Consider the following 25,568-nt stretch of genomic DNA (forward strand, 5'->3'; position numbering starts at 1 on the left):
AAGTAAGCACTTGTATAAGGTAATTAGGACAGGATATCTATCTACCTCCTCTCAAGTCTATTTTATGTTTTGGATGAAATAGGTTATTGACTGTCTATTGAATATAACAGACAGGTTGCCTGCTGAATCTGCCACAGCTTCTGTATAAAATCGAAATCTGTGCCAAGAGATAATGCAGCAGAGAGAAAGTGTATGGCTGGGTAAAACAAAAACTAACCTAATATATGTAGATTCAGTTTAAACCTTAGGCTGCATTTGCCAGAGTTCTAACATTAAAAATACAAATCCAGAGATAAGAGTGTATTAATTTGGTTTGTGTAATCTACCGCAATATCCCAAGTATTGTGAAAAGTACTATTATGACTCTTAACTATGGAACAGCTGTACATTTTTACTTCTACTCATTAGCTAATCTATAACTGAAGTGTGACTACATTTTGAAGAGAAGCTAATACTGTATTTGAAAGCTGGTAGCTAAAACCAGAGCCAGTGTGATGTAGTGATCAGAGAGTCTGACTAGGATCTGGGAGAATCAGGTTCAACCCCCCCCCCCCTACCATGGAAGCTTACTAGTAGATCTTTGGCTAGTCACACACACTCAGCCTAACCTACCTCACAGGGTTGTTGTGAGGAGAAAATGGAGGCAAGAAGAAAGAAATAAGCCACTCTGGGTCCCCACTGGGGAGAAAAGGCAAAGTATAAATGAAGTAGATAAATAAATAAAACATTCCAGGCAACCTCCCCTCCCCTTAAATAAGTCTTAAGAATAAACCGTCAGGATCCTTAAATAATATTGTTTAAATAGCGATTTTGGTTTTAAGATCTAATTAAATAGAAGAAAGCAAATTATCATAACATGACTTTATTAGAATTTCAGTTTTTAGAAAATAGAGATTATGGCAGCTGTGGGAAACAATCAGACACAAATATATGCTCAGGTACAAAATCAGATATTATCTGGGCAATAATTACAACATTTTACTTCTCTTAACCTTACCTCTGCACATCTAACTCTGTATACTTTTCCACATTGGTTTACTCAAACATTAGCTTACTGCTGTGATTTTCCAGTACCTTATTACTCAATTTCTTCCTTTTGCACACGGGCAAAAAACACTGAAAAAACAGGAAGAAAACACAGCAGAGGACCAGGCTGGAGGAAAAAAAACACCCTTGTATATAACATTAAAGAATTTAGCTGACAGTAAAATATATGTTCTTTGGTTAGAAAGCAGGGGGGGAAAGATGCAAAGTACTTGCTTGTGTAATAGATACACACTAAAGCATTCTAAAACAGGAGACAAGAATGTCAAGAGTGTATTCTTCCCCCCACTGCCAGATGGAAAGGCTATTATTATAAATGAAAGGCAGCAGTAGTGGATGCCAAGCACTTTTGTTGTGTGCCAGATTCTGAAGTCCAGATGTAAGCAGGTTACCCCTGGGACAGGACAGGCTTCAGCTCCCGCAGCAGAATAGAACCAATCACAGTTTTCTCAGTGTTTATGATGAGCCGTGCTGTAGACCCTTCCTTCAGCTCCACTGTGAATAGCATCAGTGACCCACTATGCACAGTTTTCGCTGCAAACCTAAAGGATGAAAACAAAATCTGTGAACACCTTCATCCAAAACCAAAACAGGTGCTATGTTTTCTTAAATTTTTAGTTTAAATATCACCAGACATCTCCATAACAGAAAAGCCTCCCCAAAACCACTAAAGCATCAACACACTATAACACAATATAAATACAACTCTGCAACACAAATATATGAAGGGAAAAGGACAGCTTAATGCTCTAAAAAAGGAAATCAATTAGATTTATATGGTCTCTAATTTGGCATAGAAGCAATTTGTACTTTGCTTGGAAGTTAGCAGAGTATTTTATGAACATAGATGATTTAGGCTTATTTCACACTAAAATAGTTCCATTAACTACGTCTTAAGTGAAAGAGCTGAAGTTTTGTTAACATATATAGTACTAGCAAAAGTAATATACATCTCAATGGGAAATGTCTCTCTCAAGCTCTCTCAACAAACCTTCCCCCTCTTTAATCATCTGAACATTAAATACACATCTAACAACTTAATACTGTGAAAAGAAACTTGAGATCTAATCCTCCAATACTAAATTCCAAGACATGAAGAACTACTCATTACATTGAATTAAAAGAAAACCTAGTCTTTTAAGCACCGCAATTGACTGAAAAGCCATTTGAAACACAATGAACTTTTCCCCCAATCCCATTAATTCATTTTGCATGCACAGCCAGGCGCCAGATATGGGAAGGAAAGGGATGGCAACAGCCCAGCCTTCCATGTTGCACAAAGAGCGCGCCACCCCCATTTTTTTTAAAAAGGAGAGAACAACAAAGTTGCTGCACATGGGCTTTTGAAAACACTAACAAGTGTAGAGCTGGTCTGTGACCCTCTGTGACCCCACTTTGCAGGGCCAATTCCCTCTCCCCTTTCTGAATGACACGTGTCTGAATCGGAGCCATCTGCCTCAATTTGCGCAACATCTTCAGCCACAATAGCACCCAGTTAGCCCTGACAACGGCCCACAATACATAAAAATAAAACTGCTGTGCTGACAGCACGCCATCAGCTATTCAAGAGCAAACCAACTGGTCAGTGTCTCATGTCTGACAATTAGCATGGGCCTCGCACAGCGCCTCCTGGACTCCTCAGGGATCTGTTTAATTACCATCAACATAAAAGAGGGAGTTTATCAGCAGATACTCAAAAAGCTTCACTCTAGACTTAATTAAAATATTAGCCTCTTCAGCAGGAAGCAGATTCTCTTTAAATGAAAAGTAATTTCTTTTTTAAAAAATTAAGCATATCAACTTCAAAATCTTGTAACACATTACACCAATTTAGGAGCGTAAGTCATTCTTAAATGTCACTCTTCACTGGTCGATATATTTCTTTCATAGATGTGTGACTTCCAACTCTTCTACATCTAACAAGAAATGTTTCAGAAGAATACCAACAGCTCCATTCTGTATTTTTACCAAATTGTAATGTTTCACCCATCAATTGGGAAAGGAGATAATTATGTAAACAATAGTCTTATTAGTCTCCTTATTTATTTAACATTCATGTCTTGGGACTGCACATGAGCAGATTATGCCTGTATTCACACAATAAAAGCTCCACAACTGGAGCTCCCGTGGTGTTTCATAGCCCCAAGGCTCATTTTACTCCTGTTCTAGTCTAAACTGCAAGTGATATAAAGTCAATGTTATTATAAACGCAAACATTGCCCAAGGCACAATGGGGGTCAATTCTCGCTGGGTGCTTTTATGTGCCATTTAAACAATTACATAAGGAATATTTGTTGGCAATGAATACCTCAGTTTCTTTTACAAAAAGATTTTGCTATCAATTAGCAGAGAGCCACTCAAGTCAGACAATGCTGAGTTTTTACATACCATGAATGAACATTACTTTTAAGGGTAATGTTGGGAGAGGAACTAACATTGGAAGCACTTACAGAAATCAGCTGACCAGTAAAATCTCATGTGACACTTCCTGTTAAAGAAAACTATTTAAAATGGAATGCATGTATGGCCACAAACTATTATGAACTGTGGGAAATAAAAGTTTCTTCAATAAAATCAACACAACATATTTCAGAAGTACGGAACCATGGAAAGACAAACATGGCAATACAAACATTTTTTGTAAGTTGGATGGCAATCGAAGGCTGCCTGTGCTGCTGACAGGCCTGTTTGAATCCAGCTCTTCCCCACTTACACATCATGCAAATGTAGATCAAGGGAGATGTCCAATTGTTACAGCAAGGGGGGGGGCATGACTGAGGTGAGTCAAACCCTCTTTTTATGTCTGCTGCACCACCTTCCTTCCCCTCAGGTACTGTTCTTCCAGTCACGCTCACTTCCTGTACTGAAGCCTGGCTGAGGAGAAGAGTACCTGGGTGTGTGTGTGTGTGTGTGTGGAGGGAAATACACTGTGGGGAAACAAGCCATAGAGGGAGGAAAGGTTGAGCAGCTTCCCACCCACAGAATCCTTTTGCTCTAAAACTCAGCCCCCCTCTCTACTTGCCACCTTGCATACCATTAAGGCAGACTCATCTCCTATTGAAGTCATGTATAGTTTGAGAGACAAGTCTGAACATCGGAAAATCACTGACGTCTATAATTCAGCTGCTTTTATATACTGAGGCAGCTGGGTTGGGATAATACATTTACTATGATGGACAAAAACATGTTCTCTCATCAATGAAAACGAATCTTTTGTAAAGTCGATGCTTCCCACAAACATATAGATCATTCAACAGAGCAGTACCTCCACAGAGCCATTTAATTTACAAGGTGGAACATGGAGTCTGTACTATGAAAAATAGTGCAATTGTCCATTAATATGTAATGGAGTGACTTTAAGACAATGGGCTTTCAGTGGAGAGGAATGAACATGGAGATGGTGCCAGAAAGACAATAAAAATAAAAATAAATCACTGCCCAGATAGCCATCCAGAAAAGGTATCCCCCAAATTAGCCAGCATTCAAATGCCATGAGTATCATTTAGGATGGGAAGAGATACTTCCTCCATGCTTTAGACCGCTTGCAATTATTTTTCCAGAACATCTATCCAGGTGTTGTGAGGTATAACTAAGTAACCATAACAAATGCTCTTAAAGACATTTTCTTGCAATTTAATCTGGAACATACTGGAGAAGGGCAGCCCATTCCTGAAAAGGGGGCGGGACGTCCTTAGGAACCAGTGTGACCCTGTGCCAGCATAGGTGCCACCTTATCATGGAATCAGGTGGCATCTATGCTGGCACGGAGGCAAACACGCCAGTGTCCGGGAGCCACCATCCCCCACCACAAGTGCAGCCACGCTAGCGTGGGAGGGCATTCCCAGGAGCAGAGCTGCATTTGGGCAGCTTCCTAACCCTGTTCGCCCCGGGAACAGCCCCTTGAGCTGTGGTGGAGCTGCGCCACCTTTTTTCGTGGCACAGCCTTGCTTTATTCAATGGGGAATTTCCCCCTTTTTCTGTATTTTAATTTTAAAAACCCCTCTTTTTTCTCCGGCCGCCACGGATCTACCCCCCCTTTCAGGACTGTACACTAAGGCTTTGATCTTTGCGGTAAATCTTGCCCTAAAATGAAATTTTTGCTCACGCTACAGAAAACTGAAGTCAAGCCCCTTTGAAAAGTGCTCCGGTCTTATACCACAGCCACTGTATATTCCTTATGAGACTAATTCTTCCCAAGCCAATTATAAAGGAAAAACAAGTTTAAACTGATTTATGTAACAGAGTATCCTACATAGTACCATTATTGTCTTTAAATAAGTATGTGTGCTTGATATAATTTATATTCCTCATACAGATTGTTTATATGATATCAGTAGGGAAAATGGGATGTGAATATTTCCTTTTCAGTAGCTTTTTCTCCTTGTTCACATAATGCTACAATGTTCTGTATGGCCTCATATATGTACTGCTTGTGTGTTTTGCTATTTTGACCACAGTATTGAAGGCAAAATGATGGTGAATGTAATTAATGTATCCTATTTCAAGAGATAGCTATAAACCTTTGAAAAAACAACTCACTTTTTTCCAGAAATGTAATACATTTCATAAAACACAAGACAAAATAAAAACCCACAAATCTATATGCAGCATTAATCTTTTCCCCAATCCATGTAACAAAGTAGCCTAAGATACACTATTTTCCTATTTTAAATTTAATAGTCCAGTAATAATAGTGATTACCAACTGCTGAATTTCAAAATAATTGTCCATATTCCCTGAACCGTCTTTCACTTAAAAAACAGATTAAAAACAAATTTACAAGGCATCTGATGTTTTTCAATAAAACAGCTCATTAAAATTAGCATTTATTCTAGAAAATGGGTCACCAATAGGTTATTCGCATACAGAACATTTTTTACAACAAAAGATTTGTAATATATATTTCAACTAGTACTATGGCATGTTTTGTCTTTTTGCAACCCTGATCCCTAATCTTCTATTCTGAGCTTAATTTTCTGTTCTTTTGAGATTTGCTGGTTACCAGAAGCTGCTACAATGGTCCATTCACGCTAAAAACTTTTCCTCTACCCTGTACATGAAGCCTTCAATTACTGTCTGCTGAAGCAGACAGAATCCTATTAGTAAGAAAAAAGATCACAGGATGTAAAGCCCAGCCCTAGCTGTATGAAAATAATTAGCCCAAAGTTGACAAATGTGTAATGAATTTGCATGATGAATGTACATTAGAAATCTCCTGTGACTTAGTCTGCTAATCCCAAATATCAGAGAAGTTAAAACAACATAATTTTATATGGTATTCAGTCAAAGATAAATAAAAAGGATCAATAACATCAATATCCTATAACTGCTCTAATCCCTCAATGAAGAAGAAGGTGCAGTCAAGTTGCAACTGACTCATGGTGACCCCATCCATGGGGTGTTCCAGACAAGAGATGAGAGACGGTTTGCCATTCTCTTCTTCTGCATAGCAACCCCGTCTTCCTTGGTGGTCTCCCATCCATGGCCAACTCTGCTTAGCTCCCAAACTCTGACAAGCCCAAGTTAAACTGGGCTATTTGGGCTGCTAACCCATAATGAAAATATTATTTATTTATTTAACAACATTTCTACTCTGCCTTTCTGCCCTCACAAGGATCACCACAAGTCAGAACACAAGTACCACAAGTCAGAACAAACTGAACCCATATAGATCTTAAAGCAATCAATATGCGAAACAAAACACTACAGCAGTTGAGAAAATAACTTATTGTTAGAACTGAAATAACTTCAAAGGAAATATGGAGATTTCAATCCTGTGTAAGTGCTAAAATGTATGATGGGAGAGCATCTTCAAGGAGAAACGTGGTGGGTGGGGGTGCCTGGTTTTCCATGCCCATGGGTTCTTCCATGCAACCTCATGTTTGTTTTTGAATCAACCAATTGCCCCCAATTTTACTCCAAACCAGAAGTAAGCCCATGTAGGAAATAAAACCAGGGAAGGTGCTTTTGCAGGCAAGAATCAGCAGGGATGAGAGATGTTAAGCACCCAACCATCTGATTGCTACTTTCTAGAAATGTTTCCCTGCTACATTATCATTTTGGCAAACATGAATGTGGGAACATAGGTTTACCAAGAGAACATGCAGTTCCAGTCATAGTTTAACAACAACAAAAATATTGTTGGTCTGACTCAACAATCTACTCAGGGAAGTCAGAACACCCCCTTCCCCCAAATGGTTGCAAACTAAAGCATAAATCTCACTTTTTTGTGGATTGGCTCCATCCATTGAAATGTGAGGGAGGGAAGGTGGGATGGTATAGCCTGATCGTGTCAGATCTTGGAAGCTAAGTAGGGTTGGTACTTGGAAGGGAGACCTCCAAGGAAAATGCTGCAGAGGAAGGCAATGGCAAACCACCTCTGCTTCTCACTTGCCTTGAAAACCCCTGCTGGGATTGTGGGCACAAAATTCACACGAGCAATAAATACGAAGGCCATTCCTGATTTGTTTCTGGGATCCATGAGAAGATTTCCAGCAGTTTTCCCCCAGGCTTAATAAGAACTGCGAGTGTGTGTTGTGGTCCATGCTCACATGAGAGATTGAGTGAGGCAGCAGTGTAGGGAGAGGGGTTCAACTTTTCTTCCCACCATTTTCCTGACCTTAGTTGTCCCTAGAGTTATTTGTCCCATTGGGGAAGGAAATTGTCACATGGAGCCTGGATTCCACCACCACCCGGTGAAAATAGCAGAGTGTGTGCAGGGGGTGGAGAAAATAGTGTGAGTGTGGGGGAGGGTTAATCCCCTATTAAGCTTTACTCACACACACACCCCGAGATCTGTTCATATATTTCTTAACAGCATGTCTAGCATACATACATCTCTTGATTAGAGCTTTATTGTCATTATCTTATTGCACACCTATATAAAAAAAATAGCACAACCAGAGTTTGCCCCCAAATTTTGCCTTTTAATATATAATTCCATGTAATCATGAGAGAATTTTTTTCAATTAAGTTTGAGTTTTTTGGCATGTCTTTGTTGAAAATAAAATAAAGATATTAAAAATGTTAACTTTCCATCCAGTAAGACCAACTATAAATTTCAATTTATGAAACAGAATGGTTCCAAAAATTAGTTTGATTTGCTGAAATTACCCTTGCTGATTTATAGTTAAAAACAAAATTGGTTTGCAAGTGTAAAATGCATGCTGTTTAAAGAAATAACTCATAAAGCCTTTTTACTTTTCCTAAAAGAAAAATCAACGTATCTTGCATGTTGTAATTTCAGATATAGAAGCAGTGCTGTCCTCTAGTGGACAGCAAACAGGATGGTAGCAGAACCTATATTGATTCCCTTAATATCCAAAATGGCTTTCATGTGTATTCTTGAAACTGAAGAACTCTCATTCACTTCTACTATATGAATATTGGGTTGAAAAGACTCATATGTAGCAAAGCTACCTGGTATTTGGCAGCAATACTTTTACATAAGGATGCATTCAAAACACATAATTACAAGTCTTATGTACGCACAGGTCCTTATCTTTTTCTCATTAAATCACAGTAGGAAGATATCTGAGACCACAAAATTGGCCATCAACACTAACGTATTTGTTGAAACATCTAATGGTTATTTCTATATTTACAACATTTCATTTTTATAGCTATGTGGAGTGAGATATGCAGGGCATTTTCTTAAGGAGTTATGATAAACTATCCTGGTTCTTTACTAATTACTTGATGAGTGGAAGGCCATGGGTTTTAAACTAGATAGTCATTAACTATCTCAGTGAAAAAAATTTGAAGGTCATTGCTGACTTCAGAAGGCTAGTATAAGGGAGGTGAGAATAATTAATACCTAATTCAGATAATTTGAAAACTGCATGATGTAACAGAAAGGACTCTATGCTTTGAAATGTGCTTTGGCTTGAGAATCAGTACTGAAACACTTTCCTGTGCCTTCACATGTTTAGCTTGTATTTTCCTTCAAGAATTCAACTACAGCTAATTCTTCTTATCTTACACTGTGATATGTATTATACACTGACTTGTAGAAGGCTTTGGGGACAGTCCTGCTTTGTAATAGAGTGGACTTTATGGTCCTACAACCTAGGATTCTATGTGCCATTCTCCATCTCCTGCTGTTTTCAGGGCTTAACCCTTACAATTGCACCTTGGATCAAATTTGTGAGCCACACAATGATGTAAAAGCCCAAGAGTTTCATGGAATTTGAGTCTCTGGGAATCACATAGGTATTCATAGGAACATAAGGCATAGCATGGCCATAATATGTGTCTAATGAAGCAAATGCTTCATCAGTGCGAGAATGCACTTGAGGGTAGGACAATGACTTTGAGTCAAACTGTAGAATAAAAATTACAAAGAAAAATAGTTTTACATCAGAGGGAAACATGTACGGTGATGGAGAAATGCCTTGATAATACACATGTTGTTAGTGATTTAATCTTGCATGCTTTGGGTTTCTTGTGGACCTGTTAATTTTTTCTAGGAAACAGACACCCTGTATAGGAGACTACATGTTTACTACATGGGGGAAATGGTAGAGTTGTAGACTTGGCTGTGATTCAGTCTATATTGCAAGCTTGTTCTAAGGTGGTATGGGTTGGGAGGACCAGCACTAACAACGAAAAGAATGGTAGCACTTCTCTATGGTTATACTTTCTCAACTGGACTCAATTATAGGGAAACAGCTCAGAACAGGGACCCATTAGAGCTTGGAGGTGGAGACACCTCCCCACCACTGAAGGAGGTGGCAGGTGTGAGTTTCTGTGAAGGATCTCTCTCTATCTCTGGGATATTATGTGGGGATCTGCTGCCCTGTAGGAATGCCTCCTTGCTTTCACCTGCGTTCCACCCATACATTTGTAAATAAAGTAAAAAATTAAAATCTCACTGCTCTGAGAAATCTCATTGCTCACTCTTGTTATTTCACTCTAAACAGGGGACCATAACATGCCTGCTTCAAAATGAATCACTGCTAGTGATGTTCACAAACACTATAGTATCAGTTCCCCTGGTAATACATAGAGCTACAAAGACACAACTTTTTCATTGTCAGGTATCTTTGTGCCAGTTTCTTTCCCTTGACTTCTCCTTCCTCCAGTCGTCTTCTGTTAGGACTTGTGCTGCTTCCTTCCCTCAGCCCTTGCCTCTGTTCATTGGCCCTTCAGGCCTCTTACTCCCTGCCTTTCCACAGCTATCGTCTCCTTTCCCAGGCCTCTGAACTGTTCTTGTCCCATTCCCTGTATTCCCCCAGCCCCACCACTTCTGCCATACCTCCTTTCAGACCATGTGGTACCTGGGAATTTGTTGATTCCTTGGACTGTTCTAGTGTTGAGAACTGAAAGTAAGCTAATATGTATGCTTATTCCAGGTTGGGGGCCTGCAAGGAACTCCACGGAAATAAGCAACGAACAGAAGGAAGGCTTTTTAGAGGCCTTTATTTCTGGCTTGTTCCCTTCCCCCATTTTCTTCCAAACCTGATTTTCTCTGCTTTTACCAATAAAGACACAACTAATCTTAGCATCCTTATAACTTATAGCATCCTGGACTGGTGGGGGGAAAGAGGAAAAATTAGGGTTGATGGATGGATGCCACAGAGTTGCCAGTTGCCCAGCAGGGGATCCCCCACCTCCACCTCTTGTTTCCCACCACAGCTTGAAGAGGCGGAAGGAGAAAAAAAAATGGCTGTCAGACCAATTGCATGTCACCTCAAAGAAAATATTAGAAGTGACATCACGCCTTTCTAGGAATTTCCAGAAAATCTATGGTTTTACCAGCAGGGGATGTGGGGCGACATTTGTCAGTGACAGTGTGACCTCAGTTCTGGGAAAAACTTGGAAGTGATGTCACACCTCTTTAGGAAATGGCAGAAATTCAATTATATGCCATAGAGGTTCCAGTGATTCTGGGAGAGGTATGATGTCACATTCAGGTTTTCTATGGAAGTGATATCATGCTGGCTGACAGCCTCTCCCCCCCTCCCCATGTCCACTGCTGGTTGTCAGGCCAGGTCTGGCAACCCTAGCATGCCCCACAGCATCTGCTCTTCCAATCCTAACCTCTCATTCCATGACATTTTAATATTTTCTTTAACTGCTGCTTATTTATTTGATTTATATCTTGCCTCTCCCCAGCAATGCTGGGCTCACATGTCTTCAACATTCTACAGTGTATAGAACATGCTTAGTGCTTATCAAGCTGTTTCAGATTTCCCCCCACTTCTTAAAAAAATTAAAAGCTACAATTTTTCTGCATCCAAAGGGAGTCAGCTTTCATAAACCTCTGTCTTGTTTGTAGATGGCTCCATTTGGCTGCTCCACTGACAGGCATTCACGCATGAATTGGTATTAAAGGGAATTACATACCTATGAGATGCCACTCTGCTCTTGCAGAAACCCCAGTTGAATGAAAGTAAAATGTGGTATGGGCAATCTTTAATAGTTTGTACAGGAAAAACCCTTCACTTCCAATGTATAGTTGTTTAACATAATTGGAAGCTTGCTGGGGGTAAAGTGTAGAGGACTGGGGAAGGCAATGTCAAACCACCCCATAAACATAGTCTGCCTAGTAAACGTCGGGATGTGACGTCACCCCATGGGTCAGGAGTGACCTGGTGCTTGCACAGGGGGGACTACCTTTTACCTTTAAATACTGTTTGTAAAAAACCAGAAAATTCCTGTAGATCTATCCAAATATTTGTCTGCCATCCCCACCAAAAATATGCAGTTAATAATTTAAAAGTAGGCTGTACTAAAGAAAATTAAGGTAATAAAGACCACATATTCAATACTCAACACAAAATTAAATACCCCAGCTGTCTCTCACAAAATAAAATTATTTGAGCCTGGTTACATTTGTCTCTGAGGCAGGTGAAAGAATTTTAATTGGAATGGGCTTTTGCCATATTACCTTAAAAAAAACACGCACATAATTAAAAAATGAAAAACTAAACCTTTCTCTCCAATATCAAACTTGATGGCTGAGTGCTTATCAACAGGACAGCAAAACTCAGTCTGAATAGAACTGAGCATGCTCACTGTACTTGAGACTCAGGTAGAAAGAGAGAACAGAGATAGATGGGATTTTTGTTTTGTTTAAGCTCCTAAGAGTTTATAGTATTCAGAAGGGGGAACATTTCCTAGTGATTTGTTCTCTCTTGGATTCCATGTTGACCCCCACCTTGTTATAATCCTGTACCTTAACTACCAAAGCAGGACTACAGCTGAACATCAAGAAAACAAAAGTAATGACTACAGGAGAATTACACAACTTTAAGGTTGACAATGAGGAAATTGAAATTGTTCAAGACTTTCTATTCCTTGGCTCCACCATCAACCAAAAGGGAGACTGCAGCCAAGAAATCAGAAGGAGATTGAGACTGGGAAGGGCAGCCATGAAGGAGCTAAAAAATATTCTGAAGTGTAAGGATGTGTCACTGGCCACCAAGACTAGATTAATTCATGCCATCGTATTCCCTATTACTATGTACGGGTGTGAAAGCTGGACAGTGAAGAAAGCTGATAGGAAGAAAATAGATTCCTTTGAAATGTGGTGTTGGAGGAGAGTGTTACGGATTCCGTGGACTGCCAAAAAAAAAACAAATCAGTGGGTTATAGATCAAATCAAGCCTGAACTGACCCTAGAAGCTAAAATGACTAAACTGAGGCTGTCGTATTTTGGTCATGTCATGAGACGACAAGAGTCACTAGAAAAGACAGTCATGCTAGGAAAAGTTGAGGGCAGCAGGAAAAGAGGAAGACCCAACAAGAGATGGATAGACTCAATAAAGGAAGCCACAGCCTTCAATTTGCAAGATCTGAACGAGGCTGTCAAATATAGGACATTTTGGAGGACTTTCATTCATAGGGTCGCCATGAGTCGGAAGGGTCGCCATGAGTCAGAAGCGACTTGACGGAACTTAACACACACACACACCTTAACTACATTTTCCACTGGCAGAAGGCACTTCCATCAGCAGAAAAAGAGAGGGTGATGTCTCTTCTTCCACTGCAGACCCCTAACTATTCCTAGAGGGAGGTTTGAAAGTTTGCTTCCAGAAGTAATTGGGCTTTGTATGAGAGGTGAATAAGGCTTCTGTCTTCTTGATACTTTCTGTTCTTTTGATGTATATTCTCAGATGTCTCAGGTCCAATTTATGCCACTCTTGCTCTTTAGGATGACTCGGATGTGGACAGAACAATAGTAACTGGATTTTTTGACTCCTGTGGAATATGGAGTTTACTTTAGGAATGAACATAGGATCTGGTCTGAGCACAACTTTTCTTTATGAGATACACAGAGACCTTTATTGATGGTCAAGGACCCTAGTTCTGAAACCCTGAATGCTGATGTTACGGACACTAAGAAGATGGTCTTCATTTGAAGAAATTTTAATGAAACTTCTCTGATGGGTTCAAAAGGTGGCTTGCACAGGGAATTGAGAACTATGTGAAAGAAGAGACATCACCCTATGTAGGAAATCTGTGAATTACAGGAGGAAAAATTTGGTACACTCCCTTCAAGGAGACGTTTGGCGCACTCCCTTCAGAAAGGCCTGCACGTGAGGGTGTTTAGATAGGGGAAACCCTTCCAACAAGGGGAGAACTGCGGAGATGACCACAATCTGTTTACGAAAGTAGATGCCTTAAGGGACTGGCTTATGCCATCTTGCAGGAATTCTATGATGAACCCTATGTTGGCTTCTAGTGATCAATGCTTTTGCAACGGCTCCATTGTACAAAGGCTTTCCATGCCATGTTGTATAGTCTCCTAGTGAAAGGGCATCGGGCCTCCAATATTGTGTTGATCATATTGGGTTTGTACCCCCTATTCACAAGCCGTTGCCTCTCAAGTACCATGTGGTTAAGCGCATCCAGTCTGGGTCTGGATGGAGTAGTGGCCCCTTTTGAAGTAGATCTGGAGTTATTGGTAATCTCCAAGGGCTCTGGACTAAAAGTTCCATTAGGCTCGAATACCATGGTCTTCTGGGCCAATCCAGGGCTATAATAGATGCCCTTTCCTTGCGTATCTTCCTTATTGCCTTGGGTAGAATGAGAAGACGAGGGAACGTGTAGAGTAGTCCTTTCCTTGCGTATCTTCCTTATTGCCTTGGGTAGAATGAGAAGACGAGGGAATGTGTAGAGTAGTCCTTTTGGTCATGGAGAGAGAAGGGATGCTGGAATTTGGAGTAGAAGTGAGGAACTTGACAACTGTCGAAACTTGACAAGCAGTGGTGAATAGGTCTACCTCTAGCACACCGAATCTCTGTGTTATCAGAAGAAAGGTGTCCTTCTTGATTGACCATTCTCCTTCTTCTATTGCTTTGCGGCTGAGACCGGCTGCTTCCATGTTTAGCACGCCCTGAATGTGTTCCGCTCTGATGGATTTCAAGTAGGATTCCGCCCATACGAGGACCTTTTCCGCTTCCTTGTGGAGGGTTGATTACCTGGACCCTCCCTGTTTGTTGTTGACATGAGCTTTGGCTGCCACATTTTTCATGCGAATCAAGATGTGTTGTTGGCTCACCACTTGTAGAAACTCTACAAGAGCCTGCATGATTGTTCTGATTTCTAGCAGGTTGATGTGTAGTGATTTCTCTGACACTGTCCACTATCCCTGGCATAATCGAGTTTCGCACTTGGCACCCCAGCCCTCTAGGCTGGCGTCGGTGAAGACTTGGATGACTTTGACTTGCACAGTAAGCTGCCCCTTGTGCAGGTTGCATCTCTGGGTCCACCACTTTAGGCTCATCTTGGTGCAAAGCAACTATTGCTTTGTCCTTTCTCTGTAGAACAGCAATCTGGTGTGGACATAAGAGCCACTGCAATGGGCGCAAATGTAGATGGGCCCAAGGAACCGTCTCTATACAGGAGATCATCAGACCCTGTAGCTTGGCGAGAGTCATTAGTTTGGATGTTGCCTTTATCAGTTGTCTCGCCATGGTGGCAATCTTGTTTATCTTTTTGATTGGAAGGGATAGCCTGTTTCTCTTGGAATCTATCACTACTCCCAGGTGGGTCAACTGTTATGCTGGGCATAGGTGACTTTTTGTTTGGTTGATTAAGTAACCATGTTGTTCTAGAGTTGCACCACTGCTGGGTGTGCCTTGGCTAACTTTCCCTCCTTTTCCTTTCCTTTTATCCCTTAGAAGCTCCTTGATCAATTGATTTTGAGCAGCATATATCTAGTGTTGGAGGGATATAAGGACTGAAACAAATCTTGCCACTGACAATGTAGCCTTGGGGTCCCTATCACTTAGTAAAAAAGGCATTATGTCAGTCACAGAGGCATTGGATTTGTATATTAAAAGGGGGGAAATATAGTGCGATCGAAGTTCCTCGTAAAAGCGGCATTCCAAAAGGGCATGAGCTAATGAGTCAATAGAGCCAAAAGAGCAAGGGCAGATCCTGTCTGAGTATGGTATATTCAGAATTCTGCCCTGCATTACCATAGAAGGGTTAGCATTCAACCTAGCCAAGCAAAAAGCTCTACAAAGACGAGGAGTTGTCAGGTAATATGTATAGGCAGGCAGACCACGTGGAGGGGGTATTCCGAAGAACTGGGATGAACAGACGTGATGAGCACGAAAAGTAGTGCTGTTATAATCGAGCTCTTTAATGCGCTTTTTAATTTTGGTAAAAGCTTCAGTTTTCCCAAGATCTAGTAACATATCCTACGAGAAGCCCAATAACGACAGTTTCTCATCTAAGATTTTTTGCTTCAGAGAAGCTAGGAACCCCTCAGTGCTAAAGCACAGTTTAAGGTGTAGTTTAAAGGCGGCCAGCCACGCCCTAGCTTCAAGTGACATTTGGCCAAACTCGGAATGAAGAGTAATGCCAGCAACACATCGAGGGGCATTTAGGAGTTTTCGTAAGAACTGAAGCAGTGGACGATCTATAGATTCATTGATGACTGTTATCCAGATGGCAACACCAAAGAGGATAATTGGGGTAATTTTCAGGTTAAAAACCTGAATAGCCCCTGGAATATATTTGCCACCTTTGGTGTGAAAAAAGTTGACAATAGCACCAACCCCAGGTTTAATTTTGTTGGACACTGCTTTTTGATGGGCATTCCAATTTAGGTTATGGGAAAACAGAATGCCAAGGTAAACAAACTCCTTGACTTGGTCAACCTCAAAGCCATCTAATACCCAGCGAAAAAGAGGCATTTTTCTCCTCTTAGTGAAGATCATAATCTTAGATTTATGATGGTTTATTTTAAGACCTTCCCTAGAGCAGTACTCAGAAAAAGTTTGCAAAGATCTTTTCAAACCAATTCTTGTGCGGGTCAGGAGAACTGCATCGTCAGCATAGAGTAGAATTGGGGTGGAATGGCTTGCAAGGTTTGGGGGGTGGCAAAACTCTGAGAAATTGGTTGCCATATCATTCAGGTATAGATTAAACAAGAGAGGAGCAAGGAGGCAACCTTGTCTAACTCCCTTGACCAGTTCAAAGGGCTCGGTTAGTTCTCCTTGGTTGCCACAGCGAACCTGAGCTGTGAGGTCAGTATGAAATTGTTGAATAAGCCATAGTAACCTCCTATCCATAGTAGAATTTGATAGTTTCAACCATAGCCTCTCCCTCGGGATGGTATCAAAAGCTCCCTTAAGATCCATAAAACCCGCATAAAGGGTGCCATTTTGGGGGGAGGAATATTTCTCGGCTAGATGGGAGAGCACTAAACAGTGGTCCGTGACAGACCAACCCCTTCTAAAGCCAATCTGTTCCCATCCAAGGATGTCATTACTCTCAACCCAGTCCAACAGCCTCTTTAATAAGTAGGAGGAATACAATTTGCCTAAGCAAGACAAAAGGCTAATTGGACGATAAGAGCTTGGGTCAGAGCGCTGACCCTTTTTAAAGATTGGGACGATAATAGTATGTCTCCAAGATTTTGGAATGGCTCCTGATTATTAATTTGTGTAAATACAGGAGCAAGGATGTTGGCCCACCATTTGCTGTTGACTTTAAAAAGTTCGTAGGGAATCAGATCAGGACCTGGGGCTTTGCCTGAGCTTAAGTGATCAATGAGCGGTTTAATTTCATTAGGAGACACATCTGGCTGGCCAGGAATTCAACAAAATAGAAGTTGCTACGGGTATAAGTCCCTGGTTTTCCACAGAGTAGGAGAAGAGGCTCTTGAAGTAAGCTACCCAGACCGATGATGGGATACATGCAGGGACTCTGGCATAGCCATTACTTAAAGAATTCACAGTCCGCCAGAAGGTTGAATTATCATTGTTGTTTATAGCTGTAATCAAGCGCCTCCAATTTTTACATAGGGCCTCTTTTTTCCTCCAGTTTACCAAGTCCTTGTAGTTCTTTTTAACAGTTCCTTCAATACTGAAATAGTATTGTTCCTTCTGAATTCTCTATGTTTCCTGGTTATTGCTCGTTTGAGTAGTCTACACTCGCGGTTAAACCAAGAATTTCATTTGTATAAAGCATGCAAGCTTGAGGTGATTTCTTTAGTAAATAAAGGTTTAAATAAATCAATTAATCTGAAAAAAACATTTAAGACAGTAGCTGCAGACTCTTGCTCAAGGAGGGCAGCTTTCAACGAAGTCACCTCCAAAAGCTGCATTTTGCCACGCACCAAGGAATCAAGCTCAGGGCTCCAGTAAACACGAGCTAGGGCTTTTGGGGATTGGTGCAATATTTGATGGTAGGACGGTATTAAGTGTTGAACACATAATTGGTTGATCGAAAGAGATATAGAGAGATGGTCATTGCCCATGTAATCACAGACTTCCATATTACTAATTAGAGGTAAAAGATCTAATGAGACCAGAAAATAATCGAGAACACTGGCACCATTTTGGCTAAAAAAAGTAAAATCTCCATTAGGGTCGATTCGCAATCGCCCATTTACTATTATTAGGTTCCTCTGAATAGCAAATTGGCCCAGACTTAAGCCGGAAGAATTACCGAGTCCCTGGAAGTTCTAGTATACCATAAGGAACTCAGGAAAGATTCATCAAAATTCCCTATAAGGTTTTGGAAGAGGGTATTATCATCCGGCCCTATTCGTGCGTTAAAATCACCAGCTATAGAACTGGAGTAGTTGGATGGTTGTTTTTGATGTCATCAAATAGTTCTCCCAGACGGGCCCAGTGTCGTGCAGTATTACTTGATCTAGCAGGAGGAATATAAACAGAGCCTTGGCTATCAGTAGTGATGGGGCACACACCAGTATGTCGTCGAGGTAGGGATGGACTTGAATTCCATCCCTCCTCAACCTGACTATCAGGGTTACTAGGACCTTCATAAATACCCTCAGAGCTTTGGACAGCCTGAACGGCAGGGCTCTGAATTGCTAATGGTTGTCTTGGTAGGCAAATCGAAGGAATCTTTTGTGAGTGTAGTGTATGGGGATGCATAGGTATGCCCCTGTCAAATCTATTAAGGTCATGTACACCTCTGGACACAGGACTTCTACTATTGATCTCAGGTCTCTGACGGATGGATTTATTCACATATTTTAAGTCTACTATGGCCCTCCAGTCCCCATTTTTCTTCAGCACAGTGAAGAAAACTGAGTAAATGCCATAAAAGCGCTCTTTTGTGGGAACTGGTTCTATGGAGCCTATCTGCAGCTGGTAAGAAGAAGATTTTGTTTTTATATGCCAATTTTCTCTACCACTTAAGGCAGAATCAAACCGACTTACAATCACCTTCCCTTCCCCTCCCCACAGCAGACACCCTGTGAGGTAGGTGGGGCTGAGAGAGGGTGACTAGCCCAAGGTCACCCAGATGGCTTCATGTGGAGGAGTGGGGAATCAAATCTGGTTCTCCAGATCAGAGTCCACTGCTCCAAACCATGGGTGTTAACCACTACACCACACAGGTGTTGAATCGCTGTTGTTGTTCTCTGGTGCTTGTCTTGTTTGACCAAACTGGGCAACTGAATGTAAAACTATTTGATAGCCCTGGGTTACTACCTGTTGAACCCACTGAGCTGATCTTAGTAGGGACTATTGGGCAGAGAAGCCCTGCAGAGGCACCCCCACTGGAGTGGGTATGGCATCATTGTTTGTTTTGTTTTATGAACTTCTCAGACTGGTCTCCCCTGCCCTGGAAGTGGGAAGGTTTGTGGTAATGACCTCCTCTACAAAAGGATCCCCGGCTGGGGTTCCAGGATCCCCTCCTCTGATCCATTCTGGATTGTGGTAGAGAGTGAAAAGATCTAAAGGAGGAAAAGGAAGAGACCCTCCCATCTTTCCTTATGTAGTGTGGCAACACTTTTATCTTTAGTTTCCACTAAAATCTTGTCCAGCTTCTCTCTGAATAGCCACTCTCCTTTAAGAGGATATGCCATGAGGGCTGGCTTAGATCTATAGTCCCATATCCATGTCCTCAGCTATATGGACTTTCTAACGGCTGCTGTGGCAGATATGGCCCTAGATGTGAACATCATTGAATCTACTGTAGCGTCTGCCTCCCTTTAGAGGTAGGAGGAAAACTGAGGATCAGGTGGTCCTACCGAGGAGACAGGAAGTGGAACTTTAATCCTGCTTTCCTGAGCAGCCAGTAGGAACCACCTGAAGATGAAGATGCCCACCTCCTCAGAGGGGGAACATCTAGTCTGTCTCACAGTTAGAAAATTTAGGGAATATGGTAAAGTTGCTATAAAGAAAGGGCGCCTGATTATTGTTAGCTGACAGCCCAATCCTGAAGGGGGGGGCAGATCAGCAGCCGGGAACACAGCTGCGCCGCCTCCCCAGAGGATTCCCGGCTGCTGGAAAGAGATGTTAATGTATGTAAAATACAAAACGGAAAATCCCCCATTGCCTCCAACTGGGCTGCGCCACCAAAAAAGGCCCCTCCCCTTCAGTAATGGGCTTTGAGAGTGTGAAAGAAGAGGCTTGACTTTTCCTAGCCTTTCCCATTTTTTCCTTGTCTATTTATTATAGGCAACCAATAGCAAGCAGGCTTCATATGTAGGAAGGCTTTGCCAGCAGCCAGACAACACATGGAAGCTTGGGATGACATTTCAAGATTTCTGCTGAAAGCGGGAAAATAAGCTAACTGTGGTTTATGTACAAACTGTAGATATATCTCTAGCAGACTACCCAGGATTTGTGCATCAAACGGTGGTTAAAATAAATCAGTTTACTGTGACTTCTAAATGCAACTTTAGTATCCGGAGTAGGGAGATATGGGTTGCGGAAAGTTTTCCCAATAATTGATCCTCTTGCAATTTTTCATAGATCCCCAACTTGTTATATTTATAATTATAATGTATAACTATAGATTTACTATAATATAAACAAATCACAACTCCCTTCATGGTAAAATAAAATTTTGTTTCTTTGAGGTATTACAAGACTCCCTACTTATTCTTTATTCACATGTTTAATTTTAATATATTTTATAGTCTTTACCTTGCTTGCATTCACAATATACTAATGAGGGAAAAAAAACTCTTCATTCAAATGTGTATACAGTAATATTTAAATGATGAAATTTTACAATAATGAGATGCCTATTATTAGAGGAAGCAATAATGCGAATAACTTTGAGAGGAGGTTGAACACCCAATAGCAATCAGTCTTGCCCCATCCCACTGTAAACCTCCACATCACACGCAACAGTTCTCCTGAATGTCAGGAGCTGTGTTTTGGGAGAGGTACAGTAAACTGAGCTTTGTCTATGGGTGGCACTCTGCTTGCAGTTGATTGGATACAGATCAATGGACTTGTGTTCCTAAAGGAAATCCCCACACTTAATTTACCTGTGTATGTTATCGTCACCAGAAGGAACAACACCAAGGTTTGCTATGTTTACCACCTTTTGCAATATTATAAGACGTGTGGAGTTCTGTGGTGCAACAGTCACCGTGGTAGATGTTTCATTCATGCCAGTCAGCCTTCCTGAAATAGTAAAAGATAGAATTCATGTAATCTGTTTCATAAAGAAAAAAATTACAGCAGCAGTATTGCACTTGTAATAGATGCAGCCACCTCCAACATATTTTAAAGGGACTGATTTTTAAAATTTTATATATGAATACAAAGTCAATTAATCTGGAATTTTTAAAATGCACATGCTTAAAGACATTCTCAAAACATAATACTATATATATAAATTCCAGCGCCTGAATGGTTGTCTATATACAGTATATAACTAAAATTACACATTGTACAAACATATATTGGTGGAACAATCATTATAAATTATCTTTAAATACACTGTCCATTTACTAAACAAATAAAACCCTTTCAATTTTCCTTTTAATCGCTTGCTGATAATGCTACTCTATTGAATTAATTTTTAAGGCAATGTCCTCGTTACAGTATTTTAGTAGCTTCCCTTTCTGAATGCTGAGGAACTGAAAATTGTTATTCTTAGGCCATTTAACAGCCAAAAATAAAACCTGAATAATAATTAGCATTTGACAAGTTAGTATCAGTTTGAACAAATCATTAAACCAATAACTGTTATCAATAAAAATACACCAAAGAAAAAAATGTAGGGTACGAAATACTTCAAAGAAGTCAGCACCTCAGTCTGCATTTGATGAAGTGGGTTGTTGCCTTAAACCTCATACCACAATAAATTAAAGTACCGCAGGACTTTGCTGTGCAAACAGACATGGGATTAGGATGTTGGCGCTCAACAAGCACATCCGATCCTCCACCCAAAAGGGCAATTAGAGCTGCCTTAGCCAGGCAAGTAATAAACAGTAGTGTTAAGAGCAACAAGTACAACATGCATCTCTAACATTATTATGATGCTTAAACTGGTTTGGTATAATTCTGAAATAAACATTTGTAGCACAAATGGCAAAGAAAAGAATCTAATAACAGTCTATTGCAGAATATGATTTATTCAAGGAAATCATGATTACTTTTTTTAAAAAACAGCTTTAGCTGGGAACAGTACATTCAGTTGCGGATGGCTTAAATTTTACATTAGCAAAATGCTTTGAAAAAGGTACATAAGCTATCTAAGGCTGCTTTTAAGCAAAGCACAGGGCTGACATAACACTGCTGAGAGATGTGTGTACTCATTAAGGATTTAAACATTCTCCATTAAGCTCTATTGAAGAGCAAATGCTGAATAAATGAATGCAACTATGTTTATGTTAAAAGCCTGTTTCCCCACAGCATGTAATTAAAGGAAATGTTGTACAAAGCCAGTACTTTTGTCAAGCTCCTGTAAATGGAAAGATGGATAGTGCTCACAGAACTGAATGCATTGCTTCATATTTAACCTTAACACTCTTGTCATTAATGGTTTGTCTAACTTGTTCTATAAAGACAAGGTACTGCTCCATTGAAGTAAAATTAAAAAAATCAACTAAACCATGCTTTTCAGAACAGAAGATTCATTATCGTTGACTAATGTATTGGCATAAAGCAAAGTAACATCCTATCAAGTAAAGCACACATTCAATCTGCCTTACCACCCCCCCTTTTATTTTTAACTCATGCTGTTTTATTGTTATAGGCAATCTGTACCACTCAGCATGACAGTGTAAACTGAATCAAGATTAATTTACATGCAAAAGAACACTTAGCATGGTAAGCAAATGTATTGTCTCGATTGCTGAGGTGGAAAAGAACCTGAAAAGAAAAAAGGTGCTCTAATTAAGGGGCATCAAATATGATTGCTTGTGGTAGTTAAGGGCCAGAAAATAGTGAATGTCTGACCATTTAAAGAATTAGCACCTTGCTTGTTAGGATGGCAGAAAATGTTGTAAGCATAAATCTTGATAAAATCAAGTAAACATTTTGTTGGCTGTTTTTAAAGACAAAGCTTTTCCCAATTAAAGCCTGTCAGGTGTACTTAAACTTGCCAATTTAAATTACCAAAATTTTATCTTTAAAAAAAATCCAGAAGAGATAATTCAGTTATTTGAATGGTAGATTTTTTGTAAAGTTAATATCTAAAATGTTAATACCTAATTATAAGAGCCTATTTAATAGACTCTCAAGTACCCAAGAAAACTGATCAAAGCGTAAACATGTGTAATTACTCTAAAAGTTACAAAAGCTACTATGTTTGTACAAAATTAAGATCGCACAAAATAAGATGGGCAATGTAGCATTACATTTTTATTACAGTAACAAAACTGTCACCAGAGTGACTAACCCTCCAAAAACCACACAAAATATAAGAGAAACTACAGTAGTAGTAAGTAAAAAAATAAGTAGAAACTACAGTGGCTTTGAACAGTGTTCCCAAAGAGCAAAATTAGATAACCACAGTTTACAAATGTTAAGATAGGGAGTGAATTACCCTGAAAGAGATGTCTCCACTTCACAACTGAGGAGCTACTAAAAACAGCATGGCAACATTCACAGCATGCACATAAATACAGCTTTCCATCTTGTAGTGCTGCTGCAGAAAACTTTGATAAGTATGAATATTCAGTAGTTTGTTTCCCTCTGCCTTTATACAACTCTATCAAGGGAAAGCAGCACCCAAAACATCACACTGAATTTACATTTTTTCTTTTACAACTCTATACCTTAGAGCATGTTTTAAGTCCATATATTTAAAGGGAACTTATATTTCTGCTCTTGAAATCTGTCTGCTTATCCAGTATCTTCATTTTTTAAGGACCTCTAGCTATGAAGGTCTGAGGCATTTCACATACAAAAGAAAAAAAAACCTATGGACAATATTAATAAAACACACATGTAGTTGTAATGAGGAGGAGATCATGTTAGACACACAACAGAATCAGGCATTGTAACATTCTTAGCTGGCCTGAATTAAACCCCCAGTAAAGTTCTGACAACAGAAAATTAGAAGACATTCATCTGTACTGAGAAAATATATTCATAAAATATTCTAAGCTGTTCCTTAACCCTGTTTAGGAAATATGTATAGTGGAGAATTGAGACTTCTATTATCATGAATTTTCTAAAACAGCTGGAACATTTAACTTCGAAGATACTAAAGAAAAGGCTTTTAAGCCTATGTTAAATTTGCCAGCATCAGTCCTGCATCAAAGAATGAATTCGGGAAGACAGAAAGAGCAATAGTGAAATGTCAAGAGACCTTCATGGATTTACAAATACTTCATATAAACAAATTTTCAAATAGCTTTATTCAGAGTAGCCTTTCTGCTCTATTAAACATAGCAAACAGCTGCCAGATTTATTCAGACAAATAATCAACAACCACAGAAGTAAAATGGCAGAAGAAAAAGGAATTTTGGCAACAACTCCACAGAGGACCACTGCTATTCTCAAAGTGCACTTCTTCTATGCACTCATAGTTCTGAATGGCCAGTCAGGGGGAAAAAGCTCTCAGTCACAACTAACCATACAAAACTCAATCAAAATACCAAGTAAGCAAGCATACAATGAAATGGGAGAGGGAGAGGCAGAGTGCGACATCCATTTTTACTTAAAATTGCACTTATATGACAGTTTAAAGGGGGGGGAGGGAGTACACAAAATGTGACAAAGCCGCAGTCATTCACTCACCTTGGTTTGCTGAGCACGTGTAAAGCAGGCTTTAGCCAGCAAAGAGTAAGAACAGTAAATAATTATCAGTTGGTTATGGGGAAAAATCACTGACTTTATTTGTTATTACAGGGATCAGCTATGAAAAAATAATGTAAATGAAATAGCTGCTAGCACTGTCTTTTGGCTTATTTGAAACCAGAAATGGGCCAGAGAAAAAAGAGAGACAAACATAATAATTAAACATAAAGCTTTATTATGGTATCCTTGACTGCCTTGACAAATGCATGAGGGGTTTGGGGGGTTTCTATGAGAAATATATCCCAGTTTTAATGGAATGGGAATTCTCACAACATGAGAAAATACACTGAAACTTAAGAGTAAAATATATTAGCAACAAAACACACTTTTCTACTTGGCCTCCAAGTTTTACACACAGCACTACATAAAACATTTTACAAAAACATTTGTTCTATGGAAGGGCCTTTCACATATATATTCACATATATTTGATATGCAAAGTCAAGAGACTTCTATATTTTTTGAAGTATGATATAAAAATAAGCGCGCCAACTAAATAAGTAGCAATATCATGCTTATTTTCAAAGAGGAAAATGAAGAATTTAATATTAAACAGTGGTATTTGGAAAACCGGCAACACTAATGCATTTTAATATACCGGGACAAAGTATATTAGGTTTATACAGAAACCTTAGCCTGAAGCCTAGAAATAATAAAGCAAAATATTAATATATGTTTGAATTATTCCTTAGAGTGGATTAGACCGATGTTTTAGCCATTAGTACTAATGTGAAATGCATTAGTGCATTACTTTAGGAAACCATAACTCCCAGGACCAAACACTGGTCTGTTTGTTTATTTTTTTTTAAAATACATTAATCAGTTTCCAACTATCAGTGAAATGTATACTGCACTCGGTTGCACTCGAACACAACAATAAACTGTTGTTTGTTTAAATGACAGTTTCTTGTAAAAAACCTGGATCGTCTACTCGATATGCATAATAGACCACATTAAGTCCCAGTTAGCCTGCTGCATATCCCCTTTTCTGCCTTCAGACAGAATCCCTAGATGTTTCCAAGATCCCTGGTATTGTCA

The 25,568-nt window shown here is 39.8% G+C and overlaps 1 protein-coding gene across 1 annotated transcript in view; it reads right to left on the bottom strand.

The window, feature by feature from the left end:
• Positions 1-1,164: 1,164 nt before the first annotated feature.
• Positions 1,165-25,568, bottom strand: part of AP3B1 (adaptor related protein complex 3 subunit beta 1) — a 201,387-nt gene continuing 176,983 nt past the window's right edge. The window contains exons 26-27 of the mRNA XM_056848189.1: positions 20,762-20,900; positions 1,165-1,586 (exon numbers count right to left, since the gene is read on the bottom strand). Of these exons, the coding sequence (XP_056704167.1) occupies positions 1,433-1,586; positions 20,762-20,900 (293 nt within the window). The 3' untranslated portion in view covers positions 1,165-1,432. The remainder of the gene's footprint in view (positions 1,587-20,761; positions 20,901-25,568) is intronic.

The sequence above is a fragment of the Euleptes europaea genome, chromosome 4 (genome assembly GCF_029931775.1).
Source record: "Euleptes europaea isolate rEulEur1 chromosome 4, rEulEur1.hap1, whole genome shotgun sequence".
Taxonomy (NCBI): domain Eukaryota; kingdom Metazoa; phylum Chordata; class Lepidosauria; order Squamata; family Sphaerodactylidae; genus Euleptes; species Euleptes europaea.